The 26,197-nt window shown below is 41.9% G+C and overlaps 1 protein-coding gene across 1 annotated transcript in view; it reads left to right on the forward strand.

The window, feature by feature from the left end:
• Window positions 1–26,197, forward strand: part of MOCOS (molybdenum cofactor sulfurase) — a 197,094-nt gene that overhangs the window by 125,198 nt on the left and 45,699 nt on the right. Inside the window, exons 8-10 of the mRNA XM_015818230.1 lie at window positions 2,079–2,534; window positions 9,211–9,373; window positions 22,724–22,805. Coding sequence (XP_015673716.1) covers window positions 2,079–2,534; window positions 9,211–9,373; window positions 22,724–22,805 — 701 coding nt within the window. The remainder of the gene's footprint in view (window positions 1–2,078; window positions 2,535–9,210; window positions 9,374–22,723; window positions 22,806–26,197) is intronic.

Raw genomic sequence — 26,197 nt, forward strand, 5'->3', positions numbered from 1 at the left:
TATACATTGTGTAACTTTATTTCATTATTAATTATATTACCATCTATAGGATGGCGTCCATGTGGGCGCAATCTTATTTCATCCAGGGGGAAGGGGTGTTGTGTCCTGAGCCTGCAAGATGCAGGCTCGGGACGTTGCAAGAGTCCCGGGCAATTGCAGAAGCTGCCCGGGACCAGACTGAGCGGCGCCAGCCTTGTGCACATGCGCAAGGCGGGAAAAGCCCGCCTCATGATTGGTTGAACTTGCCCGGGGATCAGAGGGTATAAATAGAGGTCTGCGTGCCTCTGCTCTGGTTGTTCGTAGAGTGGAGCAAACAATAAAGACTTGTTGGAGATGATTCGTCTCAAGCGCCATTATTCCCAGGACTTAACAGTATCCATCTTTATGTAGTCATATTATTCTAGTTTTTTATTGTTATTTTCTCCCTAAAAGATTTCAGTTTGTTTTTCAGTTTAATTGTACAGCTTATATGTTAAAGGTGGAAAGAATTTTGAAGTGATTTATATTGGTCTGATTTTTTTTACATCTCAAAACCCTGAAATTTAACAGCAATGTGCAGTAGACTTTCTATTTCTACTGTATTTTGATGTGTTTAATATTTTTCTTATGACACTAACATTTTATGAGTTTTGAGACAACTTGAGACACTTTGCATTCCTTATTTTCATGGATCCTACATCTCCCAACAACATGACATGGGGTAGAAGTGTTCCTGATAATAGTTTTTTCTGTTTCTCAAACCCATAGAATTATAAGTTGGAAGAGACCAGGGCAGGAAACCAAATAAAAGCACCCTTGACAGATAGCTGTCTTTTTATCCAAGGATAAGGAACCATAATCTCTTTAGCAAATTGGTTTCTCTGTCAAATGGCTTATAGTTATAATGCTTTTTCAGCTGAATAATATCCAGCTATGCTATATCCTGTACCTCTGCATTTCAGTTTTGCTCCTCAAATTATTTTTAATCCATTTTTAAGCTGTCAAGTTTGTGTAATATTATTTCTCCTAGGTTATTAACTATCCCACTTTAAAAAAAACCAGACCAAGATAAATCACTTCAGAATTCTTTCCACCTTTAACATATAAGCTGTACAATTCAACTGAAAAACAAATTGAAATCTTTTAGGGGGAAAATGACAATTAAAAACTAGAATAATGCATACCTTTAAATTAATTAACTAGAGATGCATACCTTTAAATTAATACATTGTTGAAGCAAAGTGTTATATGATATATCCAATGTCTTGGATTTTTTGTTTGTATCAACTGCACCTCATCTAAATGATTAATAAAAATGTTGAGAAATATAGGTACCAAGACTGATCCTGATGATAAGCAAGATTTATGATAAAACACCTTGCTTCAGTTGATGTAAAACCATCACTGTACATTTGGCTGGAATTATTTTTGACCCAGCTGTGTTTCTCATTAATTTGTCCTGACACTGAATTGTAAACATATTCTATATTATCACTGATATATATTATGACTACATAAATCTGTATTGTCATTGTTCTGAGATTATTAAATTTTCCTTTTCTGAAATCTTACATATGCATTTTTTTCTAGATTCAGCTTCAGTTCTTTTTAAGATTAAGAACACCAGTATTTCATAGTCAATTAATTCCAAAGTTCCTGCTACTTCCAGAAATTAGTTTTCCCTATTGATCTGTACAGTTAAAGATAGTTGATCCTCTTCTGTCTTCCTCTATCATTTAAGAACACAATATTCACAACTTTCATAACCTCCTGTTTCTGTGAAGGTTATTTCACAGATCATGAATAATCAGGAATGTGATTCTAATGGAAAATTAGATAAAGAAAGATGGTTCTTATTCTGGACGAGAGGCCACCAAATCAACTATGCCATTAAAGCATTTAGACCAGACATGTCAAACTTGTGACGTCATGCAACGTATCGGGAGAGTTTTGCCAATGCCGGCAATGGTGTGGGCGCGGCAGTTTGACACTCCTGATTTAGACTTATGTTTATAGAGAATCTTTCTGCTGTAACTTTAGTAAACTATGTTATATTTTAATAAAATTTACAAAATATGTTTTATTTTGTTCCTAAATAGGCTGGTCATGTGTGCGGAGATGACATAGATGTAATTGATGGACATCCCACTGGGTCTGTGAGAATTTCATTTGGCTATATGTCTACATTTGAAGATGCCCAAGCCTTCCTGAAATTCATTATAAGTATTAGATTATCTGCTTTCAACTTAGTAAAATGTCCACTCCAGAGAGAGATTGTTCCAAAGATCACATCATTTCCAAGATGGAATCGCAATACTTGTGGTGAGAAGAATGCAAATGAACAGCATCTGGAAAGGATAATCAAGAATTTACAGCTAAGTCACCACTATGCATCAGTGATAAAACCAGAAGAAAATCTGCTTTTGACTAAAAGCTATACAGAAATCAACATACCTAAAGTTTTTACTAACTCAGTAGAAGTGCCAAATGGTAGAAAGACAATTACAATCACAAATATTTACCTGTACCCAATCAAATCATGTGCTGCATTTGAGGTAAATGGTTTCAGTAATATTTTATAGTCATGTGTAATATCAGAGCTGGAGAATTTTTTAGAGGTTATAACAAATAAATATAAAAATAAGTAAATAACATAAAAAAAACCCTGCATATTACTCTTAAAAACCTTGTGGTGTGGAAATTCCAAAGTAAGAATTAAATTATAATTTGAATAGGAGAAAGGGCTAATTAATGAAAAGATGGAAAATAATTTATTATTTTATGTTAAGTTTATTCTTATCTTCACCTCCTTTTTCATATACGCTACTTTCCAGTGTATCAGTAAAAGCTAAATGTGGCTCTTAGCCTGAAAGATGTTCTTTTGAGATGTTGATGTTCAGTATATTTCATTTTTTGTTATTTCTAGTTAATTCTAGTTATTTAGAAAGAACGTTTGATTTTGTAGATAACATGATGGGCATTACAAACTTGATTATTTGGCTTGTATCTTTAATACCACAGTGCTGGAAGCACTGCCTCAATTTTCTTCCCATACAGCAAACATATTCAATCTTTTTCATTTCAATCAATGTAGTAATACTTAGAACCCAGATATCTTTTGAAGTATAGATAGTTCTTAATGACAGGTCAAAGTTACCACAATTTTAGAAAAAGTGATTTACACTCTATCCTCAAAGTTATGACTCTCACACTAGCTGATAGTCACATAATCACAGTTCAGCCTCTATTTCTTTTTAATTAAACTCTTTAATCAAGCTGCCCCCCCTTGCGCGTGCACAAGTTTTGCGGCTCCCAGTGTTTTCTTTTCTCTGGGAAATGGGTCCAAGTGGCTCTTGGAGTGTTTAAGGTTGCCAACCCCTGCACTAGATAGACCAGACCAGAAAATCTACTCCGTAGTAAGATATTTTATTGTTAGGCTACAATTACAGAATCTTGCAAATCTGATTATGCTTTATCTCCTCTCCTGATGTTTCAGTGAATCGAGAGTATTTTCCTGATCTGCTTCTGAATATTATCTTGAGTCCTGAGACTTAAAGAATCTTTCAGTGTTCTTTGCCTAAGTAATAGTTCTTGCCTATCTCAGTCAAGGCCATCTTTCATTCTCTACATGATGCCATTAAAAATTGCACTGGCTCTTTTTAGCAGTTGCAGCATATTGCAAACTCATATTTAACCTGTGGCATACCAAACTCCCAAATACTTCTGACAGGTATTTCTGCTAAACCATTTATCTTGCATATGGTATCTGGATTTTCTTGCCCAAATATACAGTCTTATATTTTTCCATATTGAACTGCCTCGGATCCAATGCCCAAGTTTATTAAGATTGTTTAGCAGCTTGTCTTCAGCCTGTCTTCTAGGAAGTTAGCAGTCTCACTTAGTTTTGTGGGAGGTTTAGCAATCTCATTTGCATTATTTATCAAGATCTTGAAAAGTATTGGGGCCAGGACAGAACCTTGAGGTATCTACCCTTGAGGTACCTTCTCCAATGAACATAGACCCCCCCTTTAAGAACCACACTGGATATAGTTGTTCAGTCAACTGTGAATCCATAGTTAAATTATTCATTCCACATTGTTCCAATATATTGGGAAAAAGAGTACAATTTGTTTTACCAAATACTTTACTAAAGGCTAACTATACTATATCTATAGCATTCACTTGGTCTAAGTCACATTGGCAAAGAAAGCAATAAGATGTGTGTGGCATGATGTGTTTTTTTAACAAATCCATATTGGCACCTGCTACCATGCTACTAGTACTTCCAAGTACTTACAAGCCAAATGATTGATTATCTTTTCTACTATTTTCCCAGATATTGATGCCATGTTGATTGGTATGTAGTTTCCTGCATCCATTTTTTTTCTTTTTTGAAGATTGGAACCACATTAGTGGTTCCAGAATTTCTCAGAGATGTCAGTTAGTGGCTCTGAGATGATGTCTACCAGTTTATTTAACATCCTGAGATGTATATCATCTGGTCCAGGAGATTTAGATTCATTCAAATCAACTAAGCATAAATGTCATGCTTGTCCCGACTTAGTCCTTTGGAAAGAAAGACCCTCGACTCCATGGCTGAAGTGAAAGATTCACTTTTACTAAGTTCAAGCAGTTATAGGATAAGTAAAACTGGATCTGAATATTGCCATGCAAAGCCTGTGTTTTTCCACTTCCCTGGCCCACTCCCCTTGAACATGTCAAATCATGTTCATTTTAGATGTTTTGGGAATGGCTTTGAGGCTTGGCACTCTCCAGTGTAGATTTGCATGGTCCCTCCTTGATCAGCTTGGTCGTTCCAGATTGACACCTTTGGTTCCTGTCACCCTGTCACCCCCTCCCTTCTTCCCCCTGCCAATTACCTACTTCCCCAGTCTTCTCTCCCCTCCTCTGCATTTTATGGCAAGATGCCAGTGAAGCAAGGTATGCTGAAGATGGCAGACCTGACATTCTGCCTCCCCTTGGGAAAAAGGAGTCATTCCTGTGGAAGAAAGGAAACAAAAGAGAGAGAGTTATGGCTCAGTAGGGTTTATCTGAGTACTTGCTGTGTAATTTGCAGAGGAGTTTTGGGGCTCAGACATGTTAAGCATTAACCCATTCTGTTTCAGAGAGAGGGAAGTCCTTCCATGCAATTAAATATTGAATTTTCCTTCTGTGCTTATGAGAGTCTCTTTAACTTTAAAATGTTGTTCCCCTTCAATTAAAATGAGGATTGCAGGTGACTATGTTGTGGAGGAGAAATGTTTGCCAGTTTTAATAGGCTACAATGGAATAATGGGTACACACATCTGAGGGATTTGGGTAGATTCAATTGCAGAGTGACAGGGTTGATGATTTTACTGATTAGGAAGGACCCAATGTTCTTGGAACCTAGTTTTTTTTTTAAAGTTGCCTAGACTGGAGGTATTTGGAGGACAGATAGACTCTCTTGCCTATGTTAAAGTCTTTTGGCTTGGAGCGTTTTTTTTGTCAGCTTGTTTTTAATAAGTCTTTCATGCCTCTTTTAGTGCTTTGTGGACTACTGGCCAGTCTGCTAATGAGGTGGGTATTGATTTGGTTTGGTAATTCTGGTGTGGCCACAAAATCCTGGCCATTTGTGACTTTAAATGGTGTAAAACTAATGCTGCTCTGCGTTGCATTATTGTAAGCCACCTCTGTGAAAGTAAGGAGATCAGTTGCCTCATTGGTAATTAATGTAACATCTCAGGTATTGTTCTAAGACCTCATTTGTGTGTTCATCCCCCCCCATTTGTTTGGAGATAATGGGAGGAGCTAAGCCCTTGGGTGGTGCCAAGCAATTTTAGGAATTTCTGCCAAAATTGTGAAATGAATTGAACTTTGTGATCTGAAATAATTCACTCTGGGGATCCATGGAATCTGTAAGTATGTTGTGTGAAGAGCTTGACTAGGATACATGCTGAGGGGATCTTGCAGTAAGGCACACAGTGCACCTGTTTAGAGAATAGGTTGGTTCCTGCCCAAATGACTGTTTCCTGAATTTTCTGATAATTCCACTGTACAGTCCATGAAGATTTCCTTCCAGAATACTTGAGGTTTTGCCACTAGGTGAAGAAGACCTGGAGTTTTCCCTCAATGTCTCTTGGTGATGAGCAGATAGGGTAGCTAGCCATATAGGTTTCAATATCCTTTTTCAGAAAAGGCCACCAGAATTAGCATTTCACTAGGTGTAGGATTTTTACGAAGCCAAAATGCCCATAGCTTTAGAGTCATGGCATCTTTGGAGGATCAGGATGTGTTGGCTCTCTGGAATATATATTTTGGCCCCTATCCATGCTAAGCCATCTCATATGGTACATTCGGCTTTGTGAGTTCTGAACCATTCGTCTTTCTCTAATGCCACTTTTAGTGCTGTCAGTAGCTCGTTTGGCATCTGGGGTTTGGTTTTCATCTGTGCCCTGGTGATTGCTGGGGCTGCTAGCTGTAGGGAGGAAATGACTCGGCTAACAACTTCAACTTTGGAGCTATTGTATTGAGGTAGCCATGAGAGGTCATTGGCTAGAAAGTCCCCCCCCCCGGGAGATGTCGTAGTGTGAAATTGAAGCAGTTGAAGTACTGAGCCCAATGGACCTGTTTTGGAGACAACTTTCTAGGAATTTTTAAGGCTTCTAAATTTTTGTGGTCCATCCACACTTTGAAAGGGGTTTTTCCACCCTTTAAAAAGTGTTTCCATGTTAGAAAACATCCACCGTATTGTGTATGCTTCTTTTCCCCAAACTGTCTATCTCCGCTCTGCATTGGATAATTTTTTTGAAGGTGTAAGCTCATGGCTGCAAAACTCCCTGGACATTTTTCTAGAGTAGTACAGCACCAATGGTTATGTCACTGGCATTGGCCTGAATGATAAATGAAGCATTTGGTCTGGGTGCTTTAGAACAGGTTTGGCTGCGAATAGGCATTTGAGTCTCTCAAATGCTGCTTGGCATTCCGTTGTCCATTTTAGGGGTTACCTGGATTTGGGTTTTGCCTCCTCTTTTGTTTTTAATAGGTTGGTGATGGGCAGAGCTATTTGAGCAAATAGCAGGATGAACTACCAGTAAAAATTCACTAATCCCAGGAAGCTTTGAAGTTGTTTTCTAATGCCCATTCTAGTATTGCCCATACTTTTTCGGGATCCATCTCCACCCCCTTATGGGAGATGCAATAGTCTAAATAGTCTATTTTCTGCTTGTGAAATTCGCATTTGGAAAGTTTGGTTATAGTCGAGTGGCAGCCCAAAAGGGAGTACACGAAATTGGAAACATCCCAAAGGGCAGCTGAAAGTGGTTTTCCATTTGTCCCCCTTTTAATTTGTACTCTGTTGTATGCTTCTTGAAGGTTTAATTTACTGAAGATCTTCCCTTTGCCAAATTGGCAAGTGTGTCTTTCATTAACAGCAGGGGGGTAGACATTCTCCCCACAAATAGCACTTAATTCACAATAGTCTATGCATAGATGAAGGGACCCAGCCTTCTTTTCCCAGAACAGCATTGGGGCAGCTATTCGTGATGTGACTGGCTGGATAAAACCCCACTGCAAGTTTTTATCTATAAAGGACAAAAAGTCCTTTATAGCCATGGAGTATAATTTAGGCTTGGGTAATTTGGCCCCTGGTAATAGCTCTATGGAGCAGTCAGTGGGGTGATGGGGGGGGGAGGATATCTGAATCCTTTTCACTGAAATGTCTTGTAGGTCCTAGAACTCTTTGGGGATTTGGCGGTCCGACTGGTCCATTGTTGTCCCTTTGTAACAACTTCCCCTCTCATTTCCCTGCCAAGCAGCTTGAGATAGTGCAAGAATGATTTCTTTTTAAACTCCCCCCCCCCATCTGCCTTCTGCCAAATTTTTAATATCTATCTTCTCCAATTTATGTAGGGATTCCACTTCAGGAGCCATGTCAGGCCCAGTAGAAGGGGTTATTTATGCCCAGTGCCACTATAAAGCTCAGGATTTCCTCATGTGGTCTCATTTTCATTTCAATTGGTTCGGTATCAAATATTGTGCCCCCCATACTATTGAGCCATCTAGTTGGCAGAAAGCCACTTTAAGTTCCCTGAGTCGTATACCCAGTTTTTCCTCTAAGCCAGGGCTGACCTTGCATCTGGTGCAATCCGAGTCCAATAGGGAATCAGATTCTTCCTACATCCTGAGGAAGGCATGACCAGTTCTATTGGGATTGTCATGGGTATCAGGAGGAAACTTACCAAGGGATTGTTGTCTGTCTCGTGTTGCTCCTGGTTGGTGCAATTACAGTTCCTTTCCATCGCTGGGCACTATCCCGGTCTAACTTGTGTTTATCACATTGGAATCTTACCCTTGCCTCACAATTGACTTATAGTATTAGAAAACTTGCTTTTTTCTCTCCCTGAAATGTATGAATAGTCTATGACTTCTTTATTCAACTTTTTTTTTAAAAAAATGATACCATTAGGAATGCATTACAGTAAGCAGAAAGCCAGCAGAAAGAAATAAGACAAATAGTCTAGGAACAGGTAACTGTTGCTTTCCATATACAACTCTTACTATTCACCTTGCTGCTAGGACTGTTGAAAACTGAGGTCTATATATCTGAAATACCCCACATTGTTATTTTCCTTTTGGTTAATATTTTTAACATTCAATATAGAATTATTTTGTTTTTTTTCTTTGAAGAAAAAAACAAATAGGAACTCTATTTCACTTTTTATATATTCCAATAAGGGATAACCACTTCAAAATTAAACCAGAACTTGTTTTAGATTGCTAAAGCACTAGAATGAAACTTTTTATTGGCCATCAACCTAGCTTAATAGTATCTTCCAAGAACTTTAGACTGAATTGAAGAATGTAGGATAATGACATGAAGTTGGTGAGATTATAGCATGAATATATAGACTAGTCAATGACTTTGGACTACAAATGCTTTTTTAAAAAAAACCCCAAACCTTTTTTTATTTATTTAAATGATTTAGTAAATATTTTAAATTTACTATATAGTTTTCTTGTTTCCTATCTCTAAATGGCAGGAGATTGAAATTTGATTATTCACCCAGAAAGAAGCCTGCAACTGCAGAAAGAAGTTAAACTTCCTTAAAGTGTACCATGTACATAAGACAATATACATACCTTAATGTTGTAATGAGCTGAAAACAAATACACATATATGTCAGTTTTTTAAAAATGTTACTCAGAGTCTGTTGACTAAATAACAGTTCCATTTTCCTTTACATTCTTCAGGTTATGCAGTGGCCTATTGGAAATCAAGGCTTGCTGTATGACCGAAACTGGATGGTTACAAATCAGAATGGAGTTTGTATTACTCAGAAGCAGGAACCACGACTTTGTCTTATACAACCTTTAATTGACCTGGAGCAAAATGTGATAATCATCAAAGCAGAAGGTTGGTACACACAGGTTGTTTCTTCGACTGTGAAAGGGTTATGAAAAATATTCATCCTATAAGATTTTCATTTTAGATAGATCATAAGTCAGGAAATAGTGGTTCTATAATTGTGTTTAGTATTCTTGAAAAAAATATTGAGTCATAGCAAATTAAAATCAATTATTACTCTCTGTTTCAAGATATTCTTGAGAAATATTAGATTTATTAAACTAGCACTTTGAATTGGATACAGAAACTGACTTGCACCCAATGGGTGGAAAGATGGCAAAGTACTGGCATAATATATTGGTACATGTCAGTTCCAGTGAGCAGTCTAGTTGCCTCTGTTTTGAATTAAACAGTTCATTATTAAATGGTCATCCAGACCATTTTCAAAGGTTGCCCCATATACAGTATATTGCAATAAACTGACCAGGAAATTATTGCAACATGAATAAACTGCTGCAAGGTTGTCTCTGTCCAAGTGTAGAGAGTAAAGAAGATGATCTTGATGGAGAGAGGGAAGATCTGTTATTAGGCAATAAATAGGTAAACATTACAAAAAAAGCAGTCCGAAAATATTCAAACAGTCATTCACATGAAGAAAAAGAGAGAATAGCTTATTGGGACTGCAAGATTCTGTCACTGTAGCCAATATGGCATCTGCTTCTTGGTCTATCTTGTAAGGTATAATCACAGTTGTGAATAGCATCTTGTTACTTGGATTTATAGTAACAAGGATGGATATATTGTAAGAGCATTCCCAAACTGCAAATCTGCTCCTTTAAGGTGAGTGCAGACCTCTCTGGGACAGGCAGGGCACCATTCAGCTATACATATAATTACTGTAAGGAACCACTTCAATCCACATCTTAAGAAAGCAGAATTTTTGGAAACAGTCTCTTCCAACAGGAACTTTTATTAAGAGAAATTGATAGCAGGCATGATAGATAGGATCTGAGGGATTCCCTTACAAATTGATGTTTTAAAGTGTCCCTAAGCAGTCCTCACCCCGCAGTTCTTCCAGGCGATTCAGACTGGCAGATTTCTAGGTGTTAAATCCAGGAAAGATAACATCAATCCGGCTCCGTTGGGCACGATCATTCAACAGCTCCTCACACAGATCCCGGAGGCTGTATCTTTTCACACACACCCTTTTTCTCACTGGCCAGTAAGGAGGAGAGGTTCAGAGGGGCACAGGATGAAAGGCAAATGGTTACATTGTGATGGTTAGCAGACCCGAAAGCGAATCAACAAAAGGTTACTTTGTAGTGAATAGAGGAAGTGAAAGTAATAAACCCCCATGCATAACCCCCTCCCCCTTAGGAGTATGACAGGATCCAGGAGAGAGTAAAAATTGATTTTATATCAGAGAAGATAGAAAGAAAGAAAATATAACTGGATTCTGACATCCTGCCCCCTTAAAAATAAGAGAGATCCATCTGTAGAGAAAACAAAACAGGTATAAAAGTTAGTCTGACTGTTGTTCTCTTTTCAGCAAACTGCAGTGAAAAATTGGGTGTATTTGCCTGAGATTTTTGGGCAATTCTAATTCTACTGTTACTGGGTTTATGATTCTGATTGACCGTTCCACTGAAGATGATGACTTGATGATAGTCTCTGAGTGGTTCCTAAGAGGGATAAAAATTCCTTCCAAAATGCTGACGTAAATTGCATTCCCCTATGAGATATGATGCATTGGGGTGCCCCATGCAATCGGTAAATGTGCTGCACGAAAAGTTTCACCAAGGCTTTTGTGGTGGGGATCTTTTGGCAAGGGATAAAGTGCACCTGTTTGGAAAACAAGTCCGTAACCATCCAGATGACAGTGTTTCCATTGCTTTCTGGTAGTTCCACTATAAAATCCATGGCTATTTCCCTCCAGGGGGCTGAAGGATTTGCCACTGGTTGTAACAGTCCGGGTGATTTCCCTTGCAATCTCTTTGCAGTTGCGCACGTTGGGCAGCTGGCCACGTAACTTTCTATGTCCTTTTTCATGTATGGCCACCAAAATTGCCTTTTAATTAAGTGTAATGTTTTTACAAATCCAAAATGCCCTGCTAATTTTGTGTCATGGCAAAGCTGCATGAATGTGACCCTGTGGGTGATTATTATATATAACTTTTCCCCACCCAAGGCAGTCCAGTCCATCTTTGATTGTGCACACATGTCTATTTTTCTGGAACCATTCATCTGTTTCCAAAGTTTTCCGGAATTCAATTCTGGTTTGGCTACCCAGCTGCGGTTTTAATTTAGCTTTGGCTCTCATAGTTACTGGCGCTGCGAGTTGTGATTCTGCCATAAGTGGTTTAGAATTGGTGGCTTGCGTGCTGTTATATTGGGGCATGCGAGACAGTGCATCTGCCAAGAAGTTCTTCCCTCCCCAGCAAGTGCTTGAGCATAAAGTGGAATTGGTGAAAATGCTGGGACCAGCGGGCTTGCTTGGGATTGAGCTTCCAGATTTTCAAGGCTTCCAGGTTTTTCTGGTCTGTCCACACTTGAAAAGGGATTTTATTCCCTTCAAGGAACTGGCGCCATGTAAGTAATGACCAACGTATCCCGTATGCCTCTTGCTCCCACACAGGCCAGCGCTGTTCCATTCCATGGTTGCAATACCCCTTCATCATTTTCTTGTAACAGTACAGCCCCCACTGCCACATCACTTGCATCTGCCTGTATTACGAAGGGTTTATCCATGTCTGGATACCTCAGTATGGGTTCAGGAGAAAAGAATCTCTTTAATCTCTCAAACGCCACTTGGCATTCCATTGTCCATTTTAGTGGCTGTCTAGGTTTCACTGAGGATTCTCCCTTCGTTTTTAGTAAGTTTGTGAGGGGCAGGGCTATCTGGGCAAATGAGGGAATGAATTGGCAGTAAACGTTTGCGAAACCCAGGAAACTTTGCAGCTGCTTCCTTGTGTGAGGTGGTGCCCATTCTAATACTGCTCTGACCTTCTCAGGGTCCGTTTCAATGCCCTGTGGGGATATGCAATAACCCATGTAGTCTATTCTTTCCTGGTGGAATTCGCATTTTGATAATTTGGCATATAGGTAGGCAGCTCGCACTTTCTTTAAAACCACTCTGACTAGGTTGACATGTTCCTCTTTTGATTCAGTGAAGATAAGGATGTCGTCTAAGTAAACCAGAACCCCCTTAAATAGGTGCTCCCTTAGTACCTCGTTGATTAATTGGATAAATACTGCGGGGGCCCCTTGTAATCCAAATGGCAAAACTTTGAATTGGTAGCACCCCATTGGGCAGTTAAATGCGGTTTTCCATTCATCCCCTTCCTTAATTCTCACGTGGTAATATGCTTCCCTTAGATCTAATTTAATGAAAATTCTTCCTTTTGAGAGGTGGGATAACATGTCCTTCATGAGGGGTAGTGTTGTGTCCGGAGCCTGCAAAAGCAGGCTCGGGATGTTGCATTGGTCCCGGGCATTCCAAAAGCTGCCCGGGACCAGACAGAGCGGCGCCAGCCTTGTGCGCATGCGCAAGGCGCAAAACGCTTTGTTCCTATTGGTTGACACTGTACGGGCTTCTGGATATATAAAAAGGCCTGCGTGCCTTTTGCTTTTGCTTCGTTGTTGTGGAAGAGAATAAAGCGTTTGTTTAACACCGCCATGTGTCTTCATCCTTCGCCCGCGAACGAAGTACACAACACTGGCAACGAAGGTGGGATCCTTTGCAAGCTGAAAAAAAAGATTTAAGACTTACCCAGAAAGTCCTGAAGAGGGGAAGACGGTGTTTGAATCAGCATCCCAGCCTGCCAGTACAGCGTCGCTGGAGGTTGAGCTCGGCTAAAGAACCCTTTCCCCAAACAGCAGCCTGCAGAGGAAGCGAGTGGTGAAGGTCGTAAAGTTTACGATGTCGAAGATTGGCCGCTTGACTAATTTCGATGTCTGCCACCCAGAGAGATGGAATTCCTCCGTAGCACAGGTGGAGAACTATTTCAGAGTAAATCAGATAAGAGAAGACGGCCTGAAGGCAGCAACTCTTTTGTGTGCCTGTGGACAAGAAGCTTTTGACATTGCAGAAAATCTGGTGGCCCCTGCACCTCTGGAGTCAGTAACATATGCTGACTTGAAGAAAATGTTGAGGGAGCATTTCCAGCCGAAGTTATCCATCATTGCTTGGAGGCACGTGTTCGAGCAGAGAGACCAGAGGCCGGGTGAATCTGCTGCGGACTTTATTGCGGCCTTAAGACAAGCAGCCAGACCTTGTGAGTTCAAAGATCTGGAAGAGAGGCTGCGAGATAGATTTGTCTGTGGCTTAAGGAGCAGAGACTTACAGCAAAAGATTTTTGCAAGAGAAGATGTCTCCTTCCAAGATGCGTTGCGAGAGGTGACAGCTGAGGAAGCAGCAGGCGGGGCTGTGAAGGCCTTGCGCCTTGCCAGGAATCCTCCTGACACAGCTATCGTCCATCAAGAGGACGCTCGAGAAGGATCAGAAGAGGATCCTGAAGAGGAGGTCGACAGACTTCATCAGCCAGCGGAGAGGAGGCAGAAGGGACGTCCGGTCAAGACTCCAGCATCGCTTTAATGCTTCGGGTGTGGAGGATGCCACAAGCGAGCTGACTGCAGGTTTCGCTTCGCCATTTGTAGGGCGTGTGGCAGGCAAGGCCACATTGCATCCATCTGTTTGGGTCGCCAGAAGGTTCAACCTTGGGAAGAATTGCTTCAGAAAGGTACCAGGGTCCCCAGCCAAAACAGGGTGGGTTTCTGCGCATCGCGCAGGAGCATTCTAAGAACAGGGACGCACAACCCCCTTAAGAAGAAACTTTCCATTAACGTAAGGTTGCAAGGGATTCCCTTACGGATGGAGTTGGACACAGGGTCCGCTCTTTCCATTATTTCAATTAATACTTTTAAAAGGATTTGTAGCTGTAGTGGCCTTCGAGTTAAACTCAGGCCATCGAATATAATACTCACTGATTTTCAAAATTCTATGGTGTCTGTTAAGGGGGAGGCCACCCTTAGGGTACAGTATAAGGATTTTGAAGGTTCCCTATCTGTGGTGGTTGTTGGGGGTGAATGTACGAGTCTTATTGAACTCAATTGGTTCGAGGCTCTGGGAATCTAGGTAACTGGGCTGCACAGCTTGCAAACGCTGGGCCTTGCAGAGGTTTGCAAGGAGTTTGCAGATGTGTTTAGTTCAGAGCTTGGATCCTACAAGGGGCCTCCCATTTCACTACGGTTAGACCCAACCATCACGCCCATCAGGGTTAAGCCTAGGAGGGTACCTTTTGCCCTCAAAGGTAAGATTGATGCTGAACTGGACAAATTGCTCCAGCAGGGCATTCTAGAACCTGTGGATTCTAGTCCATGGGAAACCCCCATAGTAACACCTCTAAAGGCTAACGGGGAAATACATATTTGTGCGGACTATAAGTGCACACTGAATAAGGCACTGCAACAGCACGCTTATCCAGTGTCTGTGGTAAGTCACATTCTGGCCTCCCTCAAGGGGGGGGCACATTTTTGCGAAGCTTGACCTGGCACATGTTGATGAGTCAGCTGCAGAGGCCCAGACTATTGTGACTCATAGGGGGGGCCTTCAAGGTCAAAAGACTGCAATTTGGGGTAAATGTAGCCCCTGGCATATTCCAAAGTGTCATGGAGAGCACACTTTGAGGTATTCCTGGGGTCTGTCCCTATTTTGATGACGTCCTCATTGCTGGGGAGTCATCTCAGAATTTAGCAGAAAGGTTAAGGGCTGTCTTGCTTTGTTTTCGAAAAGCAGGCCTTAAGCTAAAGCAGGATAAATGCAAGATAGGAGTCACTTCCACTGACTTCTTAGGTTTCAGGATTGATGCCCAAGGCATTCACCCTGCTGAAGTTAAACTACAAGCTATTCAACAGGCCCCAAGCCCCAAGTCCAAGAGTGAGCTGCAAGCCTTCTTGGGGTTATTAAATTTTTACCATGCATTTCTCCCACATAAAGCTGCAGTGGCAGAGCCGTTACACAGGCTCTTAGACAAGCAGGCTCCGTGGCAGTGGACTAAAGTCCATGAAAAGAGTTTCAATGAGGTTAAGGCCTTGCTCACTTCTAATGATGTGTTAGCGCATTTCAATGAGCAACTGCCTGTTTGCATCGCATGTGATGCACCTCCTTATGGGGTGGGGGCTGTACTTAGCCATCTGAAGGCTGATGGGACACAGGTTCCTGTAGCCTATTACTCCAGGACTCTGTCTTCTGCAGAGCGAAATTACGCTCAAATTGACAGGGAAGCCTTGGCCATAGTGGCTGGCATAAAGAAATTTCATGATTTCTTATATGGCCGCCATTTCATGGTCTATACTGACCATAAGCCTTTGCTAAGGTTGTTTACCACCAACAAACAGACCCCACATATCATTTCTCCTCGTATGCTGAGATGGTCCATTTTCCTGTCAGCATATGACTACACATTAGTTCACAAACCTGGAAAAGAAATGGGTCGTGCAGATGGCCTGAGCAGATTACCCCTGAACCAATTAGAGCCAGATCCTGCTCCAGCCATTAATATTCTTTCCATTCAGGAGTTGCCTGAGTCTCCCCTCAATGCTAAAGATGTGGCTGCAGAAACTGCCACTGATCACACGCTTACACGCGTGTTGACATGGGTGTTGTCAGGATGGCCTGACAAGTGCCCAGATACTGAGTTCCAAAGCTTCTGGCACAAGAAGCATGAGTTTTCCACTTTCAAGAGTTGCCTGTTATGGGGTAGCAGGGTAGTGATCACAGCCTCATTGAGGTCTAGAATCTTGATCTCTCTGCATGAGGGACATCCTGGTATAGTAAGGATGAAAGCGCTTGTGCGCAGCCATCTTTGGTGGCCTGGGCTAGATAAAGCCATCGAGGCCCAGGTGCACGGGTGCCAAGTGTGCCAACAGTCACGACCTGAAATGCCTCAGGCCCCAGTACATAGGTGGGAGGAAACTCAAACCCCATGGTCTAGGGTGCATATTGATTATGCTGGGCCCTTTCAGGGGCAATTCTTCCTGGTTGTTGTTGATAGCCATTCCAAATGGCTAGAGGTTGTTCCTGTTTCCTCTACTACTACTGCCAGGACCATCCAGGTGTTGAGCGGAATTTTTGCATCACATGGTCTTCCAGATGTTCTGGTTTCTGATAATGGTCCTTAATTTACATCTTCTGAGTTCCAGGCTTTTCTTCAAGCCAACCTGATCCGGCATGCCACATCGGCTCCCTTCCATCCATCCTCCAACGGACTGGCAGAGAGAATGGTGCGCACCACCAAAGATGCTCTTAAGAAACTGACTTACGGTAACTGGCATCACAGGTTAGCAGATTTCCTTTTTGCACACCGCACCACACCATGCACAGCCACAGGGAAGAGCCCTGCTGAACTCCGCTGGGGTCGCCGCCTCATCACTAAACTGGACAGGCTGCACCCTGACCGGGTGTCTTCACAGGTGTCACAACCACGGGCACCTAGGAGACTCCAGGTGGGCGATCCAGTTTGGGCAAGAAACTATGGGCCTGGACATCTCTGGGTCACAGCTGTGGTCTGCAAGGTCTCTGGGCCGTTGTCCTACGAAGTTGCCTTGGGTGACGGCCGCGTTCTTCGCAGACACATAGACCAACTGCGTTGGAGACTGGACTCTCACCCTTCTGCTCCTGGCTCTGCTCTGGGGGGGGAGGAGGACCATAATATGCATTCTGGGTCACAGTTTTCCAGGCCTAACAGGCCCTCACTAGCTGCTATGGAGGCTGTTTGGGATTCATCCCAAGGTTCCGCAAGTGCTCCAAACAGGAATTCACTGGATAGGGGGTCATCCCACACATCCATAATTACTTCAGACAGGGAGTCACACCGGGGGTATCCACAGTATTCACATATGACATATAGTGCTCCAGACAGGGAGACTGACCGGGGGTATCCACACAAATCACAAGCAGCAAGAGAAAAGGAATTCCATCAGGGGCGCTTGCCTAATTCCGCAATTGCTCCCAAAAGGAAGTCACCAGCAAAGGGGGTTGCTATGGAGGTGACTCCTGACTCTGGCATCTTTGACTCGTGCTTGGGGGCCACTTCCGCTACCCAGGTTTCTCCATCTGCTGGCCTTGGGCTCGAGGGACAGTGTTCCCAAGAGGGGTCCATTGTGGACCCGGGGACTTTCACCCCTCCAAGGTATGCTGGCTTGGACTTAGAGGGTCCAGCCAGTCAGCAGCTGGGTGGGTCAACCGGGTATTTGGGGCAGCAAAGTCCTGGCCTGCTTAGCCTGGTAGGCGAGCAGGTAGGCCAATCACCCTCACCAGGGTCACCTGGGGATTTAGGGCAGCAACTAGCCTGGTAGGCGAGCAGGCGGGCCAGGCAATCTCTCTGGGCTTTAGAAGGTCACAGCGGGCCAAGTGCCCACCCAAACATCTGAGAGATTTTGTGAGGTTGCTGTCAAATCATGAGGGACTGGTTCAGGAGACCCCTGATTAAAGGGAGTAACTCGTGAGTAGGTTATTTGTATTAGTTTTTTTTAATTTCGGATACATTTATTTGCAATAATAAATATTGAAGGGGGTTCGCCTGAGGGCAGCCTCGTGTATTCCACATTCTTTGCATTTGAATAATGCAACTGTGGGCCTCTCTTCCCATTGCTCGACGTACATGTGTGTACGCGAAGTATGCTCCATCTAGGGGGGAGGGGTGTTGTGTCCTGAGCCTGCAAAAGCAGGCTCGGGACGTTGCATTGATCCCGGGCATTCCAAAAGCTGCCCGGGACCAGACAGAGCGGCGCCGGCCTTGTGCGCATGCACAAGGCACGAAGTGCTCTGTTCCTATTGATTGAAACTGTACGAGCTTCTGGACATATAAAAAGGCCTGCGTGCCTTTTGCTTTTGCTTCATTGTTGTGGAAGAGAATAAAGCGTTTGTTTAACACCACCATGTGTCTTCATCCTTCGCCCGCGAACGAAGTACACAACAGGTAAGGGTATAGGTTGCTTTCACTGATTGCATTCAATAGGTGGTAGTCTACGCACAAGCGTAAAGTGCCGTCCTTCTTCTTTAAAGAGGACCGGGGTGGCTACTTTAGGCTTGGCAGGTTCGATGAACCCCCTTTCTAGGTTTTTCTTTATGAATCTTTCCATTTCCTCCTTCTCTTTAGGGCTCATAGAGTATAGTCTGGGCTTCGGGAGTTTTGCCCCAGGCTTGAATTCTATGGCACAATCCGTGGGTTGGTGGGGGGGTAGCTCATCCACCCTCTCCTCACTGAAGACCTCAGCAAGGTCTCGGTATTCCTCTGGTATTTCAGGTAGCCCCTTTTCTTCTCCCATTGATGCTTTCTCCATTCTTAATTTTGGTACGACTCCTTGGGGTTTTAAGTCCATAGGATCCCCCTTCAGAAAATTGATTTCTGCCATCCTCCAATTTATCCAGGGGTTCCATTTATTTAACCATTCCAGCCCTAGAATCACTGGGCATTCTATGCCTGGGGTCACTACAAACATTATGTCTTCCTCATGGTTTCCCAGGGATAGGTGGACTGGTAAAGTGACTAGGGTAGTTGGCACCCCCCCTGGTATGGACCCATCTAACTGGCCAAATGACAATTGGTTGTTTTAACCTCCTCACCGGAATGCCCAAATTCCCCACTAGAGTCGGGCTAATGAGGCAGCAGGTGCAGCCAGAGTATTAATGCTTTCACTTTGACAGCTTTGGGCATGGAGGGAGCTAATATAGTCACTGTCTTGAGGAGGGGTGCGATGGGTCCACTTACCAGGGGTTCGCCCTCTAAGCTGTCGTCTGAGGTGTCCACCAGCCCTGCAGCATAGGCTGGAGTCCCCTCCCCATGTTGGGCAGAGGTTGGGGGCTCCACAGCCTCTATCACTCTCATGGCGGATTCTTTTGGCTTGGGTGGGGACTTCCTGGATTTCCTGGTCAGTGATCGGTCTGGGTTGTGCTGAGGGGCTTTCGAGTGGCATTCTACAGCCAGATGCCCCTCTCTCCCGCATTTGAAACAGCTCATTGTCTTCTTGGCCATAGCCGGTGGCTTCGCTGGCTCGCGCGTCGGCTCAGGTGGCGAGCGGCCCCATGATTTTCCTTGGCAGTGCCTCTTCAGTAGGTCAATCTCTGCTTCCTCTGCCAGGACGTACCATTCGTTGAGTTGGTGTTGGTCCCCCCGGGGCAGGCAAGCGTCATACAAGTCATAATTTAGGCCGTCTTTGAAATGGCTAAGGTGGATGTCTTCCAGCCAGTTCAGCTTGCTGGCAATGGTCCAGAATTCTTGCGTATATTCAGCTATCGGGCATCTGCCTTGCCTCACCGTTTTGATCCTTTCACAGGCTTTGAGATCAGCCAGGGGGTCCTCAAATCGCCTTCTCAGAGAGGACATGAAACGGTTGAAGTCGTTGAGCTCTGGGCCATTGGAATCATGCAAGTTCACCAACCAATCTGCGGCTGGTCCATCCAAAGCGGATTGCATAATACGGATACGGGCTTTGTCGCTAGGGATGTGCCGGCCGTATTCTTTCATGTAGCTAAGGACTTGGGTTAGGAAAAAAACCCAAGTGCATCGGCTCCCCCTTGAATTTCGTGTCCAGTGACGGGAGTCTTTGAATGGATTGGTGCCTTCGCTGTTGGCGGTATTGTCTTCCATCCTGATCACCATCTGCGGGTCGGCGGGGAGTGGGGGCTGCTGAAGTGGTCGCTACTGGATCAGCGGACGTCCCTGGAGCTACGGGTTCCAATTCCCCCTCAGTATCTCTCCAGCTGCAGCTCCGAGTGCTGCTATGGCCTTGGGGCTCAGAATTCTCCTCCCCTAGAGAGTCGAGGTTGTTTTCATCAGGTCAATAGCTTTCTCTAGGATCCAGTTCGAGTGCTGTGCACAATTGTTCAAAAGAAACAGGTCTACAAAAAGAGGAATGGGAGTTGCACTATATGTAAGAGAACACTACATATCTACAGAAATGATCAAAGATAAAATCTCTCCAGAATGTATATGGGTCAACATAAAAGAGAAAAAAGTGACATTTCCATAGGTGATCTTTGTGCAGCCATGCTAGTTTCTTCTTGGATTTCTTGTTTTTCTTTTTTCAGTGGTATTGTGCTGGTCAGGGCTTTTATGATCATATTTTTCAGAGTTCCCCAAGCTTCTTGAGTTGTTTTCCTCTTTAGGATTTTCATCCAAGGAATCTTTCCCAAGCTCTCTCTTGAGTTTGTTAAAATCAGCTTTTTAAAATCTGAAGCTCTGGTATCATTATGTTCTATTGCTTGTATTTGCATTATATTGAATTCCAATATGACATGGTCAATCTCACCCAAGGTTCCTGCAGTTTCAACTCCCTCTATCACTTCTTCTCTGTTCATGAGAATTAAGTCTAGTCTAGTATGGCTGTCCTTCTAGTTCCCTCCTCTACATTTTGGACAACAAAAAATATCAGTTAAGTTGGTCAGGAACCTATTTGATTTTTCACTTGGTGCAGAATTAGTCTTCTAGTTGATGTCAGGGTAATTTAAGTCCCCCATTACTATTGTCATGTGTTTCCTACATATATTTGTTAATTGGTTAGTAAAAAGTATATCTATTTTTTCTGCTTGGTTGGGTGGTCTATGGCAGGGCTTTTAAACCTTTTCACCCATTGTACCACTTTTAGGATATGGCAGTATCCGAGTACCACGAGTTGCCTAGCAAGGTGTCAAAAACTTGATGACCCCCCCCCCCAAAAAGGAAAAAAGTGATAAAATATAGGTAGTCCTCGACTTACAACAGTTCGCTTAGTGACTGTTTGAAGTTACAATGGCACTGAAAAAAGTGACCCCCCCCCAAGCCACAGCTGAGCAAGACACCTGCCTGCCCACCTGGCAGCGCTCTTCCTCATGTGCGAGGTTTTCATTGTTGTGAGCATTTCTGTTGAGGATTGGAAGCGGTGTGGGGTGTTTGGTTTTTATTCCCCCTGTCTGCTGGGTGGTTGCAGAAGGTTTTGGTCACTTCACATGACCCTGGGAAACTGTGACTGTCATAAATATGAATCAGTTGCCAATCATCTGAATGTAAATCACAAGACCCTGGAGATGCTGCAACATTCCAGCTGATCGATGCTTCTTCTGGGCTCATCAGAAGCACCAGGATCAGCACCGAGCTCCAGCTGGAGCCTGGCACTAATCCTGGCGCTTCCTCTGAGCCCTGACAGTCCCGAAGAAGCGCTGATCCTGGCAATTCCGCTGAGCCCTGACAGCCCTGCAGCTCCAGCCATCTCTCTCTCAGCCTTGTGCGGTGCTGCCAACGGTTCAGCTCATTCCCCTCCCCCGCTACCACTTTTCTAGGATGGTCGCATACCATCTGCCAGGTGCCAATGTACCACAGGTGGTACCTGTACCACTGGTTGAAAAGCCCTGGCCTATGGCTCCTATGGCAATGTCATTCTTTTTGTGTTTTATGTTGACCCATATGCATTCTAGGAAATTTCGTCTTTCATCTCATGCATTTCTGTAGCAATATAGTGGTGTTTTACATATAGTGCAACTCCATCTCCTTTTTTATGGGGTCCAGTTTTTTTGAACAGTTTGTATCCTTCTATCAGTATGTTGCAGTCATGGATTTTATCCCACCATGTTTCAGTAATTCCAATTATATCACATCTATCTTCATGTATTAATAATTCAAGTTCACCCTATTTGTTCCCCAAACTTTGATCATTTGTAAATAGGCATTTGAGACCTTTATGTCTGACTCTGGGTATGCTTCCTATATCTCCTATTTGGTGTTTGGGTTTGTCATCCCTCCCATCCCTCCTTACCTCATTATTTTATTTGTTTTCTAGGGTTTTTGCTTGGAATTTTTTGGTCCTGGAGATCCTAAAAATTGGTCACCCTTCCCCCTCAATTTTAGTTTAAAGCTGTCCTGATGTTGAGCCAGTCATTTTCTGAAAACATACTTCCCAGTTTTTGTGAGGTGCAGTCCATCCCTTGCCAAAAGTCCATCATAGAGATAGTGCAGACCATGGTCCAAGAATCCAAAGTTCTTTTGGCGATACCAGCCTTTTAGCCAGTGGTTCACTTCTAGAATGCTTTGTTCTCTTACTGGATGTTGACCTTTCGTTAGCAGTACAGATGAAAAACTACTTGTGCACCTAACTCCTTGACTTTCTTGCCTAGCTGCTCATAATCATTCAATATTGTTTTCACGTCCATTTTCATGTCATCCCTACGTGTAGTATAGAAAAGGATAGTAATCTTTGGGTTTTATTGTTTTGGTTATGTTCTCAGCCACGTCTTTGATTTTTGCTCCAGGGAGACAATATACCTCTCTGTATTGACTGCCTGGTCTACAGATGGCGGATTCTCTTCCTTGAGAATTGAAGTTAAAACTGGTCCTGTAAAAAAAATTATTTATTTGGTAGTGATTTTTTTCTCTGTTCTTTTCGTAGGAATGAATCCCATTTCTGTATCCTTAGAAGAACATGGGGGAACTTTAACAGAAATTTGTCAAAGCAAAGTTTGTTCTCATAGGTGAGTAGGACAGGTGCACGAAGCAAAAAATTACATAATGAAAAACATTTCATAATGGAAAGGAGACTAGAAACTACCTTTGGATGTAACATTAGTGAAATTATTTCATTATAATTTCTCACTAATACCAGTTACATGAATGAGCTGTATATTCATAATTTCTCTATGTATGTATGTAAATATGTGTCTTATAAGTAGCAGTAGTAGGATACAGTAACTTGTTATAGAGGACGCAGTTTGAAGCCTTGAATGAATATGCAGATTTTTTTCACTTTGGAAGTCCTTTAAACCAATTTTTTTTAATTGAAAAGATATAGTTGCATCAAATATTCATTGCTTTAAAATCAGAACTATAAGGATCTTTTTATTTTTCAGATCTTTTTCATTTTCCTCTTTTATCTCAAGAAAGAAAAGGGGAGACAAAAGAACAAAAACAGATCTTTAATCAGTTTTTTTAAATTATCTCTAACTTTCAAACAATGGATAGTTATGGTAAAGCTAAGACCGAAAGAAAGTGCATGCTGCTAAGCAGAAACAAATTATGTAGCTAGCCCTACAAAAGACACAGGGATATCAATATATTGATTCTGAAGAAAAGGTCTAATTGCCTGGAAACTATACAGGTAATCCTTGACTTACGACCACAATTGGGATCAGAATTTCTGCTGCTAAGCAAGGCAATTGTTAAGAGAATTGCACCTGATATTACTTTTTTTGCCATGGGTGTTAGGTGATTCACTGTCGTTAAGTGAATCTTCCATTCATTAAGCAAATCCCCAATTGACTTTATTTGTTGGAATCCTGCTGGGAAGATTGCAAATGGCAATCACATGACCCCTTGGACACTGCAACCATCATAAATACATGTTAGTTGCCATGCACCCAAATTTTAACTGAGGAGATACTGCCACTGTCATAAGTGCAAGGAGGTTACTTTTTTCAGTGCTGTTGTAACTTGTATTGTATTACCTGTGCATGAAATACAGAATATAACCAGACATTTAGTGACTATTTGAAGTTATAACAGCACTGGAAAAAGTGACATGTGGACTTCCTGTTTTGCGTGGTAGTGTCCGGTTGCAAGCTTGTGGATTCTCCGCATCCCCGTGGCTAATTTCACCCTCCCAGGGGACCCTAAATGGGTCTAAGTCACCCCGGAGAGGCAATGAAGAAAGAAGGGTGCCCCAGCGACTCTAGAACAACAGCAGTCATTCCGTTCAACTTGGGGAAAACCTTCTAACCCGATAGGAGAAAGGCTGGCCGTACTTCAGCGACCAGCCCAAGCTACTTGAAACCGAAGTCCAAAAGCACTAACCAGCACAACTGTGAACAGCATGTTTGAAACTGAGTGAAGAATTTGATCTTCTCTTTTCTATTCTATATTTAATTTTCTGGAAAAGATCCCCAAGAAGCAAAATACCTTCGAAAGGGAAGGAGGGGGATTTCCGCCCCACCCTTATACTAACGGAAGCGGCAAATTAATCTTTTTATGAAGGATCAAAATATATCGAAGTGATATAAATATAAAACCTGAAACTTAAAACTTAAATCTGGATAAATGTAATATTGTTGAATGGTTAAGACTCTCATTCTAAAGACAATTGTTCATTTTGGAAATTGAAAAACAAATAGTTGCTGACATCTAGTGGTGGATGAAGACTATGACAACTATGACTTTCATGTAAGACTTGGCAAAACCTGGGGAAAGCTCATCTGTGTTTGTGACCTTCAAAGCTTTAACAACAAAGAACAGCTGTGACAAAAAAGCACAATAATCTGGGCTGTAGACAAAGAGAGAATTATAAATTTCGAAAAAAAAATCTTTTTTGAACTATTTGGATTACAAATATCTATTTAACCAGGACTCTAAAGCTATTTGCAGAGAAAAGAAAGGAAGAAAAAAACTCAGAGACATATAGAAAGAACATATCAAGAAAACATAAATACTCCGCAGGAGGAGATATATAGTACAACTAATTCAAACAACAATGATTTTAAACCACAAAGAAATTCAAAATAACTTTGAAAATATAAATCAATCTGTCCATTTCAGCGCAAGATAGTATTTTATGTAATATTTTTTCCTCTGTTGGAGTTTCTTTGTTTTTCCATTTTTGTGCGAATGCCAGTCTGGCAGCCGTCAAGATGTGCAACATCAAATAAACTGTCCCCTTATCATATTTCTCTGTAGTTATGCCCAATAGAAAAAGTTCAGGTTTTAACTCTATCTCCAACATTAATATTTCTTTCAACCATTTTCTTATCTTATTCCAATAATCACAAGCTTTATGGCATTCCCACCACATATGATAATATGTCCCTATTGCTGTTTTGCATTTCCAATATATGGGTGAGAGATTTGGGCCCATTTTAGCTAACCTTGTGGGTGGGAAATGCCATCTATAAAACATCTTATAAAGATTTCCTGTATCTTGATTGCAGTTGGAGATATGCCCACCATTCCAATTCTATCCCTTCATCTTGAAGATTTTTCCTCGATTTCAATTCTCCTCTCTCATCTAATATATACGTTATTACTTTCCCCAATTGTATAAACATTGGGTGTATGTGCATTTCCAATGTCGAAATCCAATTGGGTACATGCATATAGTTTTGTTGCCAAATTTTAACCCATACATCTATTAACGCCCATCTAATGTAGTGCCTCCGGATGTACTGGTGAACCTTGTCTTTCTCATCCCATAACATATCGTGCCACCCAATCTGCATATCATGACTTTCCAATCTTAATAATGTTCTGTTTTTCAATTGTATCCAGTCCCGCACCCATATTAATATTGTAGCTTGATAGTATTTTTCCAAATCCAGGAGACCGAATCCGCCCCTTTCTTTAGAATCTTGCAATATTTTTAATTTAATCCTTGCTTTTTTCCCTTGCCAAATAAATTTAAGTATGGTTTGATTAAAATTTCGGAAAAATTCCTTATCTAATTTAATTGGGATGTATTGAAACAAAAATAGTATTTTGGGTAGCATGTTCATTTTAATTACAGCAATTCTTCCCATAAAAGAAAGCTGTAGATTTGACCAGGTATCCAAATCGGTTTTAATCTGTTCCATTAATTTATTTTAATTGTCTCCTTTAAGTGTGACACATCTGGCTGTTAGTTGTATCCCTAAGTATCTTATTTTCTTTGTAATCTGAATGCCTAATCTATCAACTAATTCATTTTTCTGTGCTCTACTAATATTCTTAACGAGCATTTTAGTTTTTTCTTTATTTATCTTTAGACCTGCTATTTCACCATATTCACCCAATACTTCCATTAGCCTTGTCCCTGATTGTAGTGGCTCTTCAATTATAAAAACAAGATCATCTGCAAAGGCTTGCATTTTAAATATTTCTCTCTTAATCTCTAAACCTTTAATCT

The sequence above is a fragment of the Protobothrops mucrosquamatus genome, unplaced genomic scaffold, assembly GCF_001527695.2.
Source record: "Protobothrops mucrosquamatus isolate PMUCROS unplaced genomic scaffold, P.Mucros_1.0 scaffold_134, whole genome shotgun sequence".
NCBI classification, from domain to species: Eukaryota; Metazoa; Chordata; class Lepidosauria; order Squamata; family Viperidae; genus Protobothrops; species Protobothrops mucrosquamatus.